The sequence below is a fragment of the Anabrus simplex genome, chromosome 4 (genome assembly GCF_040414725.1).
Source record: "Anabrus simplex isolate iqAnaSimp1 chromosome 4, ASM4041472v1, whole genome shotgun sequence".
Lineage (NCBI taxonomy): Eukaryota > Metazoa > Arthropoda > Insecta > Orthoptera > Tettigoniidae > Anabrus > Anabrus simplex.
Genome location: NC_090268.1, coordinates 250,311,123 through 250,329,889, shown reverse-complemented (window position 1 = coordinate 250,329,889; position 18,767 = coordinate 250,311,123). Strand labels below are relative to the sequence as shown.

Here is an 18,767-nt window from a genome sequence, read left to right as displayed (position 1 = left end):
TTGCCTGACGTGAAAATGGGAAACCACGGAAAACCATTTTCAGGGCTGCCGACAGTGGAGTTCGAACCTACTATCTCCCGAATACTGGATACTGGCCGCACTTAAGCGACTGTAGCTTTCGAGCTCGGTCGTCCTGAGATTACTATTACACACTTTTTCATTTAAAACACACACATATTTCATCTTTGGCTTTTTTCATACTGTACTTACACCACTAATACTAATGTTATAGGTTTTATGTCCCACTTAATACTTTTATGATTTTCGGAGACGCCGAAGTGTCGGAAATGTCCCGCAGGAGTTCCTTCACGTGCCGGTAAACCTACTGGTGTACTTGAGCACGGGCTTCGTATTTACTTATATCACTGCGCCATGGAGCAATTGATATTATTTCCAATTGACAGAACGCTAAATTCATGTGGATTCCGAGCCGGAAGACCGTGTTACAGGGTTGGGAAGGTACTCGCTCCTCGACGCTGGGAGATAAATCAATGAGGCGCTGCCTGGGATATTGACAGTGTTCATTCACTTAACGTTCGGGTCCTACCAACTTTAAAACGTGGGCCCTGCCTGCTTTATTGTCGAGGGAGATCCCTAATGCACTCTACGCACCACGACCACTCAATGAAACACACCCTCTCTCCATTTGTTAAATGAATCTAATCGAATTGAAGAGCTGTTGGTTATATGTTTTGAATGACTGAATATTGCTGTGCAAATTTTCCCCCCGGGGGTTGATATTGTTCTACAAATTGTGCATATGGGAATGAGATCTTGAAAGAATGCAGGGGGTTGTCGTGCGATTTATGAGTCTCTAGGCCTCTGCTTTGCGCACAGATTTATTAGTCATCATTTGATTTGTTACCTTCAAAGCGACAGAAACATATCCTGTTGTAACTGAAATGTAATTATGTTCCCTAGCGTAAGAATCTAGTGCCTGGCAAAAGCATATATATGAGGACACTAAAGTTGAAGGTATTCACCTAATATGTTGTGTTTCTCACGTAGAATATAATTTCCCTGTATTTCTAGTATTGGTTTAAGTCACGAGTGATAATAATTTCAAGAAAATTCGACATAGTTGAAGATGGAAGAGTTTTGTTGCCTAAAGTTGTTCTGCAACGACTGCTTTTGTTCAATCCATTAACTTGGTCTCCATTTGAATTGTCTTGTAATCGAGCAGAACAAGCAAAGCAATCCCCGAACCGGCCATAAAGGCCCCTGCAGGAGCTGAAAATAAAGGCTCGGTATTAAGTGGGATAGAGTGGCTAACTGTATATCTGGTCGCCTTTGCTCCCAGCATATTAACCTCATACTCATTTTAGATGCAGGCTGTGTGAACCTCTGGGTCATATTTGTAGTTTCTAATTTTGTAAAGCTCCTCACGGTGAATTGAACCCATGAGCTTTCAAGAGAACCGAGCACGCCCTTACGCTTCAACTACGCAGACTCTAATTGAGGCAGTGAGTGAGAGAGTGGGCTATACCAGAGTTAGATGGATCTGAGATGTTTTGAGTTTTGTTTTTGCCGTAATAGATGGAAAAATGTTGCTGTTAATAGATAAGTTTTTGTTTAGTATCTCAAAGTATGCATCTCAAGCTCTAAAGGAAAATTAGTTAAAGGATGTAATTCCATCATTTAACCATCTACTTAGGCCTTTTTCACCTACAAACAAACGAAATAAGCTTGCATTGCAGTTGATTCATGTCTTCTTAGTTCTTTTCTTTTTTGGTCACGAACTTTTTTTACCTTCAACTAATTACTATACCACATGGAAAAAATATCATCCCATCTTTCCGTTTGTCTATTCGCTTTCATATCAGTCTAACACAGTACTTACCCAAAAATCTCTTTCATTACCGGTTTCTGTAGATCTTTTGGGCCTTTACAAAATGTATTTAGATCTTCAATTATATCAAATATAGAACTAATGTCAAGGTAGGCAAAATATTTCAGTACTTTCAGACATCAGGGCCTTTCTCGACATCCTCAGCTGTACTGTAGTAATCTGGCTGGAGCAAATGATAATTCTGCGGTACATACAGTAGAAGATACATCAAATCCTTGCATTTAGGTTTTTTAAGTTTTCCTCCTGTAGTACGGGAATTTTTCATTGTGAAAAATACGTGCCTGCTTCTTCAATTTTCATTAATGGTTTTATTCGGGTAAATGCCATTGTTTTTTTTTTACGATTTACCAGTTCAAATAAAAAAGTTTGATAGAACACACAGTTTTCAGTTTCTATGAGTTTGTGGTATTTACACCAGCTCACATTCATTGCTATTGATTGCACGCCGCACTCACAACACTTGCAGGAACCATCTAATTCGTTTCATCATTGATTTACTCTAATCCTGAGTTTATATGCTTTTAATATATTTTTATTTTCTACTTATCGTAATTTCTCTTTCTATTTTTCATATTTACTCATTATTACTTCTCCTCCACTGTTCGTCGTGTTGCACACAACTTAACACTTGCTTGAGGGGTCTCACACTATATACGTTCTTTAAACAAGGAGGGAAGATGTGTTTGATATCATACACACAGAAAGATGAATGTATGCACTACACGAGGGTACCAATTACTCAAGTTTACCTAATTATGGCATAGCCCACTCTCTCACGCACTGCCTCAATTAACTGGAATAAATAAATTAATTAATTAACTAATTGGCTATGCGGTCCGGGCCGTGTATCTGTAAGCTTCAGTGGGTTCGAACCCCATTATCGGCAACGCTGAAGATGATTTTCCTTGTTTAACCATTTGCACACCAAGCATATGCTGAATCTACATGTTAGTTAAGGCCACGGCCCTTTCCTTCCCAGTCCTAGTCGTTTTCTATCTCATCGTAACCAAAAAACTATCGGAGTTAGTGCAACGTCACTTATTTGGTCGGACTAAAAGTATGTGAAGCTCGTATGTGTATGTTTAGTCCTCAGCCCGAAGGCTGGTTGAATCCTCAATAGCTCCGCCATCAGCTGGCATAGATGGCCTAGGCATCACTGAATAGGCGTACTAGGGAAATGAGGAGTGATGTAGTTTCCCGTTGCTTTCTTCGCCGAGCCAGAAGTTGCTATTACATATCAGTACGCCAAGCCCACTGAAATGCATGCACCAACCGATCCTATAAGCAACATTTTCACACCATTCATAACAGGGACTGGCTGCATAAGGAATGGTAACACTAGTATCGTCCGTGCGACTCCTTGGTTGAACGGTCAGGGTAGTGGCCTTCGGTTCAGAGGGTCCCGGGTTCGATTCCCGGCCGGGTCGGGGATTTTAACCTTAATTGGTTCATTCCAATGGCACGGGGGCTGGGGGTATGTGTTGTCTTCATCATCATTTCATCCTCATCACGACGCGCAGGTCGCCTACGGGAGTCAAATAGAAAGACCTGCACCTGGCGAGCCGAACCCGTCCTGGGATATCCCGGCACTAAAAGCCATACGCCATTTCATTTTTTTACTAGCTTCGTTCATACCTCAGCCACGTTCATGTTGTCAAAGCCAAGGATAAGACTGAGACAGATAAATGAAACTAACAAAATTACTCTAGCCCGTACCATAAGACATAGTGCACTGTGAACACTAGGTCCCGCTGGCAAAGGCATGTGAAGTTCGTATTTTCATTCTTCTCCTAATAGCCTTGATTGAAACGAGAGGACGGGAATTCATTTACCAGTCAGGAAGCTGAGAATTTTAAAAGTAAAACTTCCACCTCTGGAACAGGAAGTGATCCTCGAGTTCACTCAGCCTAGACCAGATTTATGATTGGATACAGTCCTAACCACTCTACCCCACTTAACGATGTACCTTCCAACAGCGTCCTGTATGCTGATTGTTTTGCTTTGTTATTCATTGTACACTTTCCAAGTTCAATGCCAAGTATGAATTTCGTAAAATACATCACTACACAATGGAGTGCGATTTTGCCTGATGTTTTCGAGGTTCACTGGACACACTCTCTCCCGTCCCCTCGGCCATACATTAGTATAATGGACCGACGCGTCTATGATTTGCATGGCTTTCTCTTCTGCAGACGCTAACGTATTCTGCTTACAAACAAGAGTGAAGGAGTTTGTGCTCCCAGTATCTTTACTTGTCTGCAAGAGGAAGACAAGGTAATATAAGATTTCCTACACGTGGAATTTTATGAACACACTATCTTCACAAAAAAGCTAACATACGCCCTAATAATGTTACGTCCCATTTATTAATTTTGCGGTTTTTGAAAATGCTTATTTGCCGAAAATTCTTCATGCAGTAGGTCTTTTGAGCGCCAGAATATCTACTGACACGGAGCTGATATATTAGAGCACCTTCAAATACCACCGGACTGATATAGGGTCGAACCCACCACCTTCGGCTCAGCCTCACAAACACACATGCCTAATCTATTTGCCTCCCTAGTCACTTCTATACGGTTCCTTGGAATATCCTTTTGTCGAAAACCTTACGGCAGAGCTATATTCGTTTCGCATATTTGACACCGTCAAGCAATAATGAATTAGTTACCGAGAAAGTTGGCTGTGGGGTTCGTCTTCTCAGTTACTGAAATAAGAACTGCTGTCGTCGAATGACTTATACAACAGTAGTTTACTCATTTACGACACTCGTACGGCCAGTGCTGAGTCCCTGACAAAATATCTGGCCTCTCAAAACAGGAAGTATCATTTTGTGTCCTTACGGAGAATACAGTGGCCGTTTCATTCACTAATTCTGTGGAGCTTCAGCAAGAAGTGCTTCCATTTAGAATGAAAGGGAGAAAGGCGCCAAATCGCCATGACTTACGAAATAACTTTATAGCAACATCAGATGGTACAGCGCTGACCTTCTGAGTTCAAGTTCACGGTTAGATCCCGGCACAGTTCGGTAGTATTTGAAGGTACTCAGAAAACCCTAAAAGTAATTTTCGGGACGTATAATAATAATAATAATAATAATAATAATAATAATAATAATAATAATAATAATAATAATAATAATAATAATAATAATAAATATTATTGCATTTTAACAAAGCTTAAGGCGTTGAAAATTAGAGCAATACGAAAATGGAAATGATGTTACATGTTTAACAGCCGTTTAACTTCTATTGGGATTTTTAACGTGATAATAAATCTGCGGAAGTGTATGTCATGTATTTAAGCACTCATATATACCAACTGATTTCATCTGGTTCCATTCTACTAACTTCGGTTCAGGGGGCGAGCATTTAGTCAAGCAAGTCAAGCATTCAATCATTTGAAGGTGATCGAGGTTAAAATGGATATTTTAGAAGAAACATAACCCATCTTAACTTTTCCTGCTTCAAATTTCAGATCTCACGGATGACTTTGATTCTTGTCTCCGGTGCCATTGATTCTTGTCTCCGGTGCCAGAAGTTTCACGTTAGAATACAGGTCAAGTGAGGAATTTACAGAATCAAAATTCTATGACTATCTTAAGTGAACAAAGAACTGCCGCCCTAATATCTAAATTAAGCTCAAGGATCCTCATTGGAAGTAGGTAAGGTAAGGGGTTGTTCTGCCCGAAGGCAGGTCCGAACCTCCGCAGAGGTATTCCTGAGCCGGAGTTTACTTGCGGTAGGGTGGCCAGTTCCTTTCCGCTCCTCCATTCCCGTACCCCCCACCAACAGCGCGTGGCAACCCATCCAACTCCTGACCACGCCCAATGTTGCTTAACTACGGAGATCTCACGGGATACGGTGTTTCAACACGGCTACGGCCGTTGGCATTGGAAGTAGAGAAGGCAGTAAAATATCAACAGGGACGTGATTATTAATTAAAACTGGTTTGTGACACTTGAACGTACCTTTTTGCATTTGACTTTCGTGTTTCCTGCACTTCGCTCGCCTATTCTGGAACCAAACCTGAAACAAGAAGAAAGAATTGAGCTCAGTAAAGTTATGGAACATGAGAGAATATTGGTAATGTTAGCTTTCAGAATTTTTCTTTAATCACTTCAAAACTTTACTACAGTATACTCAATAATCAATAGTGTTAGTTTAAGAATGTTATACGACGTGAAAAATATAATTAAATTTTAGGGGCTAATATAAGTACACTCCTGGCCTTTACAACAGCTCGAATCTGGCGGGAGAGACTATCTACCAGGTGTCGGAAAGTCTCTTGGGCAATGGCACACCATTCTTTCTGCAAAGCTGTAGCAAGCATAGTTTAATTATGCGGGTTGGGAGAGTCTGGAGCTAAGTCGCCATTTAGTTCATTCCAAAGGCGTTCGGTAGGTTTGAGGTTGGGTCTCTGGACTGGCCAGTTCATTCCTGGAACTGTACTATCAACAAATCTCTGACGAATATACCCCGCTTTATGGTAGGAACACATACTGATCCTCTCGAAACTAGTCTTCTACCGTAGACAACACACAGTTAGTAGTACCCCCACTCTGTTACTCCACTGTGGGCACGATACAGGCTGCCATGTATCGTCTGCCTGACATTTGCCACATTCATCACCGCATACTGCACATCTCCAGTTGTCCACGGACCAGTGCCTGAACGCTGTGTTTATCGTTCAGCAGCGAAAGCGCGGTTTTCAGGCGAGTGTATGACTCGTGAAGCCAGCCTATCGTGACAGTCATGCTGCTAGCTGCACAATAGTGACACTGTGGAATTGACGGGTGATGATATCACATGATGTCATACGACTTTCCCGTGCCACCTTCTTCAATGCCCGATGGTCCAAGACGGTCGACACACACAACCTACTTGCCCGTGGTTTGGTTATGAATACGCCTTCCCGTTTCGATTCACAATTACGTCCCCGACAGCTGACTTGGGCAACTTGAGAAGGGCTAATTGTTTACTGATATGGCAATAAATAACTTTTTCACGTTTGAAGTCAGAAAGCTTCCTTGCTCCACCCATTCTGCAATCATCTCGCAGTACTGAGCAACATCGATCCCTCAGTTGCCTTTTGTAGCAGCGGTGACGGCCGTAGTGACACCAGGGCCCAAGTTTACGTTTGCAGATACTTCTGGTCAGACAGTGTATATTACACAGGGCAGGTTTTCATTGTACAGAAAGTAAACGTTGACTCAAACTCTGTCCTAAGAATGATTTATCTATGCCATTACAGTTCGTTATTATATATGTTTGTATAGAATAATTCGAGTGGTGTAAGCAGAGTATTTTAAATCCTGCAATTATGTCAACATACAAGTAGGCAAAACAGAATAGTTTGAAATTGTTTCTGTACTGAACTGCATCGCCTTGCTGAGAAAGAAATAACAATCCCACTCGGCTGTCGTGCCCCCTTCACACTTCGTTTGTGACTCTTAGTTCTTTAAAGTGCACCGTTTACATACACGACTGAGGATCGTTGTAGCCTGTCTTAGTTGCAATGAAGAAGTGAGAGAATAAACCTGTGGCTAAACCTTAAAAGGTTGCCAAAACGATTGCTATACAACCAAATGACCTGAGGTTCGAGTTCAGCATTACGACTTATTCAATCTCCTAGACGTTGTCTAATTTCCTTGTCCTGGAGATTTTCTACCCTTATTCGTCTGCAGACAGATTTCACTTTATTTATCCCAAGCCTAGACATACTTAGTTCGCTACAAATCAGATAGTGGTCTATATCATCAAAACATCCCCAGAATATTCTCTCCTTCCTAACAGACTTCCTGAATTCAAAGTCCGTTAAGATATAGTCTATTATGGACCTGGTGCCCCTACCCTCTCATGTGTAGCGATGAATAACCTTTGACTCTATGTTTGAAGAACGTATTCGAAACTGCTAAACCCATTCTAGGACAGAAGTCCAGTAAACGCTTCCCATTCCTAATAGCTTCCATACCTTCCCCATATTTACTCATCACCATTTCGCATCCTTCAGCTATATTTCTAACTCTCACACTGAAATCGCCCATTGGCACTATCCTATACTTGCTGTTGACCCTGACTACGACGTCTCTCAGTGTTTCATAAAACTTGTTAATTTCATCTTCATCTGCATCCTCACATGGACTGAGACGATTCTCGTCCTAATTCCTGCAAGTCTGCCCATACCATTTGCTCTTTTACATGCCCAACAGAAACCGTGTTGCACACAATAGTATTCCTGATGAACAGCACTACCCCACACTCTGTCCTTCTCTTTTTGACACCCGTCAAGTACACTTTATAATCTCCTATCTCTTCCTCGTTTTCTCCCCTTACCCGAATATCATTTACTCCTAACGCAGAAAAAGTGCCTGGTGAAGATCAAATACACTGTGAAATCTTAAAATTACTGGAAGAGAATGCAATGTTCAAACTAATGAACGAAATGTACCTAACTGGAGAGACCCCTAAACATTTTGAACAAACGTTGATGATTGCCATATCAAAACTAAAGAAAATGAAGACCACACAACCATCACCTTAAAGCAAATGCCTCAACAATTCAAGACAGATACACCATAGACTGGAGAAAAATTGTGAAGAGAAGATTTCATATGATCAGTTTGGTTTTAGGAAAGGCAGGGGAACAAGGGAAGACATCTTGAGGCTCCTCTTAATTTCTGAGGAAGAACTCAAAGAACTCAAAGTGAATATAACAGTACCGATTTCATTGATCGATACTGACAATTTCATAATATTGACTGGAATATTATGCTCTCAACGTTCTAAGAAATTTGAACATTTACCGCAGAGATTGGAGAGCAATATTTAAATTACATCTAAACCAGACAGTCATCATTAGGAAAAATAAAGTCGAGGCAAAGACCTAAAAGGGAGTGAGGCACGGTTGCGGATTCTCACCCCTCTTCTATCTCTATATTGCAGAGGCCATGAAGGCATTTGCTTAAAGTAACAGATATGACATCAAGATAAATGGAGTGCAATTTACCAAAGTAAGATTTACTGATGGCATTGCAGAAAGAGCGCATGGCCTGCAAGAGGCCTTAAAACGTATGAACGAGAAGTTAAGCAAATCTGCAATAAAGAGAAAAAGGAGAATGCACTCGTGATGGTAATAAAAATGCTGACATTTGGTTAGAAGAAACAATTAAATTGATTTGCTTATCTAAGCAGCCTTATAACATCAGATAGAAGACGTCAAAAGGAAAATGCAACCACGATAGCACTCGCGGAACAAGTATTTTAAAAAGGAATATCGCTAACAACACGGATGAAGTTTATAAAAGACAAGTATGGAGCATCGCTTACATACGCCTCGGAAAGACTGCGATCATTTGAAATGTGGTACTAGCGACACAGATTACGGATACGTTGGACAGAAAGGAAAAAGAATAACAGAAGGGTTAAGCCTCGTTAGTGTCTCAAATTATGGACCACTTGGTAATTGTTGCACTATGCTACTGGAAGGTTGTGTTGAAGGAAGAATACGCATAGAAAGACCTAAAGCAGCATTCCTCCGAGTGCGACTTCTATGGGGCCCACCAACAGTTGAGTAGATAATGATGATGACGACGAAGAGAGGCACATGCCACATGGCTGGTGATTTTATATATTTGTATAATCACGTAGTCCATACCATCGTCTGTTATACTGTAGTTACATACGACAACCATGTAACTTGTACCCATTCTCTATGATCTTCGGATATCCATAATACATGTACAACTACTACTCTTATGAATTAGAATTTCCCATTGGATAACCAGAAATAAAATTAATGTTATTGGTTTTTGTCCCACTACCTACATTTTATGGTTCCTCGGAGACGCCGAGGTGCCGGAATTTTGTCCCACTGGAGTTATGTGCCAGTAAATGTATACCAACTTGATGCTGACGTATTTGAGCACATTCAAATACCACCGGACTGAGTCAGATTCTAATGTGCCAAGTTGCACTCAGAAGACCAGCGTTCCACTGCCTGAGCTACGCAGCCCGCCCCAATCAGAAAGACTTGCTCACATAGTTTTCAAGGTGGAGCGAACAAGCAGCCTTGTGATACAAGGACAGTAATGGTTATTTGCTTCAAATTCTCGGGGTTATGTGTACATCAGATATTCAAATAACCTTATTGAAACGCAGTTCAAAGTTAATTTTCAGCATTGAGGACCATGTCCTACCTGTGAAGTATCCCAATCAACGAGAAGTAAGGGCTGGAAAGTGTAGGAATTTACACAGTCTAGTGTAGTCTATACCACCTATTTTAGCTTCCCTTTTCAGCCACTGACATGTGATAGCAATAGAGGAACACTTGAACTGGAACACATAGATTAGAAATTGAATAGATTGTAGTGTTCTCCACCATCTTATTGAAATGGTACTGTATTTCCGAAACCTTTCCCTTTTCAAAGTATTATGTACAGTACCAAATGGGCACATGCAACAGATTCATTTGCTCTGATTTTCACTAAAATGGGTGATAAATACGTAGGGTGTGATTATATTTTAGCCAATATCTAATAGGTTATGTGTAATGTTTTCTCTTAACCCTTAGAGTGCTACTGACGAAATGGTTCATCACTAACAACGTACTCGCTTGTTCCGGCCTAGGACGAATTTTCTGGAATAGCACAGTATATGCATATTTCAATAATATCACCTCTAACCGACTAATTGAATTGCTCTCTAACACAGAATAGAAACATGGAATATATTTCGTAAGGTTTAAACTTTATGATGAAAGATTCTGCATTGAGCATTGCTTTCACTTCAATATATATATATATATATATATATATATATATTTTTTTTTTTTTTGCTAGGGGCTTTACGTCGCACCGACACAGATAGGTCTTATGGCGACGATGGGATAGGAAATGCCTAGGAGTTGGAAGGAAGCGGCCGTGGCCTTAATTAAGGTACAGCCCCAGCATTTGTCTGGTGTGAAAATGGGAAACCACGGAAAACCATTTTCAGGGCTGCCGATAGTGGGATTCGAACCTACTATCTCCCGGATGCAAGCTCACAGCCGCGCGCCTCTACGCGCACGGCCAACTCTCCCGGTACTTCAAAATATTTAAAACACAATGAAACTATTATACACAGACAATATAAATAATGCCTCTGTGTGAAAAAGGCAACTTTATGTGTAACATAGAGCTAATATAATCACATTTTACAGTAGGTAAAGGATGTGTGGGCTCTTGGTTCAACTGACTCAAAACCATGAAGAAGTACCCACTGGAAAGAAAAAAAGAAAAATTCACTACAGACTCATCTATTCAACTGGAAATACTTACCACTCAAAATTTTAAGATCAGCTTTCAATAGTTTCAATCTAATGCCCAATTTTTTATACAAAAGAGACTTGCAGAAACTCATCTTTCGTGCAAACTTACGCTTTGGTGGCACGTACCTCTTTATTTAATTTATTTATTTATTCTTCGTAATTTCTGTTCTGTTCTTCATTTCCTTGCTGAATGTCTTTTCACCTAAAGTCTGAGACGCCTACGATTCAATTTTCCTCTTTTTAAGTCTTGTGGTTACGTCTTTTCTCAATCAATCAATCAATCAATCAATCAATCAATCAATCAATCAATCAATCAATCAATCAATCAATCAATCAATCAATCAATCAATCAATCAATCAATCAATCAATCAATCAATCAATCAATCAATCAATCAATCAATCAATCAATCAATCAATCAATCAATCAATCAATCAATCAATCAATCAATCAATCAATCAATCAATCAATCAATCAATCAATCAATCAATCAATCAATCAATCAATCAATCAATCAATCAATCAATCAATCAATCAATCAATCAATCAATCAATCAAAAAAATTGTCCGGTGGAGGCACTTAGAAGGGAATACGTACTTGGTCCTGTTAGTCCTATTAAACATGGAGCCCACCATGTCTACTTGGAATTCAAAAATTTACATAAGTATTTTCTACCTAACTTGAGCAGACTTCCAGAGAAAAATAATTATTATCTCTTTCGTGTATGCTTTATCCGATAAAAGCCAAAATAATGGGTGAACTGTTTAACTCGAGCGCACCTTTTTCTAATTAATACCTTATGAGATACCAAGTGTTCAGGTTCAGTCTCTCGATTTGAAAATAGGGAGTGATCGACATTCCGCATACGTGCTCGGATATTCATCTTTATAGTCTACCTGTCTACTGAGATGTGGAGAGTACTTCTGCCCGTGGATCATTTATTCATAAGTGCATAACCGAACTCGCTAGCGAAATCAAGCTGTACTGGTTATATACTCCACGTATTGTCGGCTTTGAGCAGTGATTACCTTCATAGTGTGGAAACAATCGGTTAATTAGAATTTGAAATGAAGCTCACCTGTTTTATTCTCGCGTCATATATATCACGTTTTTTCTTATGAAATTAGCACTGTAGTCCTATTTGAAACATTGGCCAGTCAAGATATCAATTATTAAAACTAGAATCTATTGCACAATTCTTTTTCGTCTTCACCTTTTCATTTCTTGATGTATCGTCTGCTACAATTGTTAGAAAAAAATGTTTCCGATATTTTAATCGGAAACTTGGTAATATCAGCAGTACTATGTATGGGTTGTTGTAAATTGGTTTCATTCCCCCATCTATTTGTAATTTCTATATAATGGAACTCTTTCTCTTAAATTTGGATTAAACCCACAGCTGAATGAGGTGTCTTGTTATCGTACCTCAACACCGACCAGTAGTCCATGAACGGAAATATAGTCTAAGTCTATTTGTAGATAAATACACTGCACCGATGTACTGTTAGATACAAAGTACACTATATCCATGCCTCCTCAATAATAATTAGCAATCCTAACAATATTCAACTCTTAAGCCTATTTATGCCAGTAGCCAGACTGTATTCTTCTTAATAACTAACTTAATCATTCATAGTGCGATCAAAACCTGATTGTTCAAATTAGAGTTAAAATTAATATATTCAGGGGGATATGTATATGTTTGGTGTTATTAATGAGAAGAAATGATAACGGAATATTTTAATACGCTGGTCAAGTGTTCCATTTCAAACACAGAGACAAGATGCACAGCGTCCTTCAGATAGTCTACTTACAATTCAGTAATATGCTTCGGAGTAGATTTTCAGTCCAAACTCCGGGTGGATTCGAACTGTGCAGCGGGACGGTTAACTCTGAAAGCTAAAGCCTCGACAAATAGGGAAAACGTAAATGAACGGTTCAATTTTGTTACTGTGCAGTACCATTTTATTTACAAAACATGTTCAAATTACCCACTCCCTTGTTTCACACAAAGCACTATACCTCTCCTAACACCTTCATGCACTGTCGACGGCATTAGGGATGTGGCAATTTAATTTTCTGCCTTAATACTTAGCACACTGTCGTAATGTTGCGTAAATTATGCCACGTATGCAGCTCCTCAAAATGTCCATTTGCTCTACTTTTCTATACACTAACAGCATATTCACCAAGTCGCCGTTGTTATAACGCCCGTGGTCTATTCAATAACAAAAACTATGTAACTGGAACGCTAATGCTCTATTGTGAGTGAGAGCCAACAAATATCCCCCCTCCCTCAAACACAATGTATTAACACTCGTTTGCTTCGAATATGACTCTGTAGCATTCGCCTATAGTCAGAGTATACCGTCGCTCTGCACAAGTAAAACAGAGGGCTGTCGGCATATCGGGAGTCTAAAATGAAAATGTACCGCCTGTTCTTTTATGCCACCCAACGTACTGAGTTGTGAGTGTCTGAAGCACACGTTACAGGTGGAGACTTCAACGGTCACGTTAGGTAGACAAGCAAGTATACCGCAGAGCTCATGTCACAATGTGAAGACTTTCTGGGGATTGCTTCAATGTCTGGTATTAGAATAATCAATTCCCTCTTATTTAAAGCACCAGAGAACCTTATCACTTTTAAAAGCGGTGGGACAAGTACACTAGTATCTTGGCAGAGTGCACCCGTCTTAAGACCTTTCAAACTGCAAAGCGATCCCAGGAGAAATTGTGACCACGGAGCAAAGACTGCTAGTAGCAGATTTCAAAAGGCCTAAAATAATGGCAGCCCGCAAGGAGAATATAAGAAAAATGTGCTGGCAAGAGCTTGAACAGGAGGAAGGACAACAATTATGTGAGAATCTCACCAAATACCTCTAGAGAGAACAAGGGGAAGGATCTACTAACACTATGCGGAATCGTTTTCAAATATACTACATTTGGCAGGCCGAGGAGGCAGGAGAGCAAATAGCAGGCTGAGGTGAGGAGAAATCTCAAACTGAAAAAGACCCTCTATGTATAGTAACAAAGAAGCAAAACACAGAAAGATAACAAAAATCATCGGGCCTCAAATAAGGATGAAAATCATTCAGTGGCTCAAGCAATCATAGTAGAAATGATGATTATAATGCCAAACTAGAAGTGACCACAAACGACAGGGTCATAATCGCGAAACAAGGATGTAACATAAGGAGTGTCAACTACACAAAAATTGAGCACGGTGTGCTGCTTACGTCGAATGTAGTAATCAAACGCTGATGGAAGGAGTATTTCATTCAGCTATTGAATAAATGAAAAGGAATGGCGTATGGCTTTTCGTGTCGGGAGTGTCCGAGGACATGTTCGGCTCGCCAGGTGCAGGTCTTTTGATTTGACTCCCGTAGGCGACCTGCGCGTCATGATGATGATGATGATGATGATGAAGACGATACATACACCCAGCCCCCGTGCCAGCGAAATTAACCAATGATGGTTAAAATTCCCGATCCTGCCGGGAATCGAACCCGGGACCCCTATGTCCAAAGGACAGCACGCTAACCATTTAGCCATGGAGCCGGACTATTGAATAAAGCATATCCCAGAGAAAAACCTCCCAGATATTATGTAGTATTACTCACCAAGAAGTTCAGCTCCTAATGACATACCGATCGAGCCATGGATTCAAATGGATAAAGTAGGCACACATTTCCTAACGAATCTCTTCACTAAGATCATAAGAGACGGGATATCTGGTAGGTATAGAAGGAGCTATTTGATGACATTTCATAAAAGCAAAGGCGAAATAATATTATGTGAAAATTACAGAGCTATAACACTCATATCGCACACCTTAAAAGTATCGGAAAGGGTAATTAAAAACAAACTTCTTCAGTTACGAAGAAATATGACAACTTTCTGTAGATTTTTCTCAGGATAATCTACCATCGACGCCCTTCATTCGATCAGAATAAGTTATGACGGAAAAGGCCAGAGATAATAGAAACAACCTGCAAACAGTATTCACCGACCTTAAGAAAGCTTTCGTCTGGGTCCCACGAAAGTTCATTTGGCAAGCCCTCACGTCGTAACAAGTTTCAGAATACTGGTATGTATGAGAATGTCACAACGTTCGTTCGCAGGCAGCAAGAACGAGTGATGAATTCAATATAGAGGTCGAAGTGAATGAGGGCTCGGCACGGTCTCCTCCTATTAAACCTCATCATTAACTAATTAACAGCTGACGTATAGTGCCTTCTTCCGAAGAACAGGCTTTTATGAAGAAGGCATTGTCCTCATAGACGAAAATCAAGATGATCTTTAGAAAATGCTGGGCAAATGGAAAATAGCTCTAGAAGCAGATTGACTGAAATACCAGACGGAATAAATACTATAAGACTACAGGAAACCCTGCTCAGAGAAGCCGAAGATTTTCTATACCTAGGATCAGTCATTTATAAAAACCGAACCACTGACACAGACGTTAAGCATAGTATAAACTCTGGGTGGATGAAACGGAGAAACCTGTCTGGAGTACCACGCGACAGTAGAATTCATCTCAGGGAACAGTTTACAGTCTATAATACAGTATTAAGACCAGGTATATAGTGCACTGCCGAATGTTGGAATGCAAAGAAACGGCATGCTGAGGTAGGACGGTGGCGTCACTCTATTAAACAAAACGTTTGTGGGAGTTCCAGAGTCAGGTCCATCACTGACAAACTTTCCGAGATTCTGCTGAATGGTACAGTAAAGTCATGGGAAGTTCAGAAGACCGTATCAGAACTCAACTGCGAGGTCAAGGAAGACCTCGTCACATTTCCATGTCCGTTATAAATAAAGACCTGCGGGAAACCCCACCCAATTCAGCAACAACCTGGGTCAGGAGGAATTGGCGAATTCGTACCAGGGGAGCCGATCTCAAAGGAAACGAAACAAAGGCCAGGAGAAAGAAGAAGTCAAGTTCGGGCTGAAGAAACATTATGAAGTAAACGGCCGTACCTGCACGCGCGCCTCGCTCAGCCCTAGTCGCTGGCTCAGCTCCTCACGCATGAAGGCGTCCGGGTAGTGCGTCTCGTCGAACAGACGCTCCAGCTCGTTGAGCTGCTCGAGCGTGAAGTTGGTACGACTGCGGCGTTGTTTGTTCTGCTTCTGGTGCTGATGTGAGAGTCCCAGAGGATCACCGCAGTTTTCTTTACGGGAAGAGGTAGTCTCCAGACCTGAAACACAAGTTATGACACTGGATTTAATAAGAGATAATCTCCAGATCTTTAGCACAGTGTGCGACATTCAGTGCTGTTTATAAGAAGTAAGACCTAAATGTCTTGGGCGTTGCAATTATAACTTTCTGCCATTATACTGTCTACGATGTTCAAAATGATCCTTCATCTTTCAGAACATAGATGGAAATAGCAAATGATTATAACAGAAATTAATCCAATGTTGTTGAATGTCCCTATGAAATGCATTGCAGAACATTTCTTCTACAATTTGAAACTGCAAAGTGACCTACGCTCTCAAATTTATGTCATATCTGGGATCGGCAATATATGATATCATCCCGCCTTAGCTCAACTGACAAACTAGTGAGTCTGCACGTGTGAAGTTAAGGTCTAGTACTGTGATATTTATATAAGAATAATTTCGTGTGGCTGTTGCCAGCTTGGCGCAGCCCTTGTAAGGCAGAGCCTCCGCCGAGGGTGCGTGTTATTCTGGAGAAGGATAGTGTTGTACGTGGTGTATGAGTTGCAGGAAATTTGGAGGCAGCAACAGTACCTAGTCCCCGAGCCAAAGGAATTAACGAATTTAAAATACCCGACCGCGATTCGAATCCAGGGCTCTGTGAACCAAAAATCTCTACGCTCACTATTCAGGCAAGATGTTGGACACTATTTACGTAAGATTTATCCTCTGGCAATGCCTCGCATCTGCAGCTTGTTCATTAATTATGTTTAACACACAGAAGCAAAGTTATAAATGTAAAAATGGATCTTACATTCTAAATCACAGCTTGTTTCAGCTCTCCTGATTTATTGACACTTTGCACTTTCGTTGGTTTGCTAGAAGCGGACGATATCAACTCTTGACTTCTTGTAGTTATGAAAAATCGTACCTGTAGGCTATGGTAGCGGTATGCGTTAAATCGCTGGTCAAGATTGACCGAGAAAAAATCATCATTGAATACATTAGCTACAAGTGTTGAAACTGATTTTTATTGTAGGATAAGTATTGGGGTACATGAACTTGAGTATATAACTGTTATGTAGAATGATAATAAATACAACGTAAATAGAAGAAAAATTTAAACTAATGACTTATACTCTAATTTTACTACCTTCGATCGGCACGTATTTTGAATCTGTAGTTACGGACCTTATCAAATTTCCTAAAGATGTCGTTAGTTGTTTTTCCTTCTGATGTATTTACGTGGTAGAGTCCTCGATGACCGAGTATGGAAACCATAGATTAACCTTTTGAGTGCCAGCCAAACTTGCAATTCCCCTATATACAGCTCGGCAGGCTATTTTACCAGGAAATTAATGTTCTTTTTAATTTTTGTATTAAATAAAGAATAATTTCATATATTTCCCTGTTCCTTTCCTATTTTGAAGCTGAAGGTTTCTTACTACATTTAAATCAACACTTGTCAACGTTCTTAGAGTCGCAAACATTTCTAAGAAATGAATTTTTAAAAAACTGGAAGTTGCTTTCTTATACCGCGTGTATTATGTTCTGTTTTAATCATACTCCATTAAATAATTCACGATTTTCAACTCACATTACTTAGCAGAGGACACTATTTCTTGTGTTTCAGATAACATTCGTTTGTCTAATTCAGTTTTTAAGAACACGTATTTGAACCTCCTAGTTGGTCATGGTAAAGATATAAGGTATTCTGACTTGTAACACGACAGCAATTTCAAGGAAACGAATGTAACGTTTTGGTAGTATTTGTCACTCTAAGTGATAATGAAATACTGTAGTGTGACAGCCGAGTATATCAGCAAACCGCCAAGTGCTTCAGTGAAGCGGTGACCGAGTGTGTCCCTTCTGTTTTTGCATGTTAACCGTAGAATGATATCATGGCCACCACCACTAACACAAACAAATTACAACAACAGCAACAACAAATACTACCATTGCTACTACTGCTACTAGCGGCTACTACTACTACTACTGCTGCTGCTACTACTACTACTACTAAGACATTCGCTATGAATAAATATAATTATTATTGTTAACAGAACGGGAACGCTGTGAGAATACAAAATATGCAATATTTAAGTAATTTAAACAAGAATAGCTTACAGCTACGAGTTAAAAACTGCAAATGCCTACGGACATGTTTTTTTTTTTTGCTAGTTGCTTTACGTCGCACCGACACAGATAGGTGTTATGGCGACGAAGGGACAGGAAAGGTCTAGGACTGGGAAGGAAGCGGCCGTGGCCTTAATTAAGGTACAGCCCCAGCATTTGCCTGGTGTGAAAATGGGAAACCACGGAAAACCATCTTCAGGGCTGCCGACAGTGGGATTCGAACCCACTATCTCCCGGATGCAAGCTCACTACCGCGTGACGGACATAGTTTACACCGTCTCTTAAGAAGGAGTACCTCGTGAGTACGAAATGCCAATTT

At 40.3% G+C, this 18,767-nt stretch overlaps 1 protein-coding gene across 1 annotated transcript in view; it reads right to left on the bottom strand.

Annotated features, from left to right (window-relative positions):
* LOC137500484 (short stature homeobox protein 2-like) overlaps window positions 1–18,767 on the bottom strand; it is a 230,038-nt gene that overhangs the window by 44,099 nt on the left and 167,172 nt on the right. The window contains exons 3-4 of the mRNA XM_068227384.1: window positions 16,133–16,288; window positions 5,817–5,874 (exon numbers count right to left, since the gene is read on the bottom strand). Coding sequence (XP_068083485.1) covers window positions 5,817–5,874; window positions 16,133–16,288 — 214 coding nt within the window. The remainder of the gene's footprint in view (window positions 1–5,816; window positions 5,875–16,132; window positions 16,289–18,767) is intronic.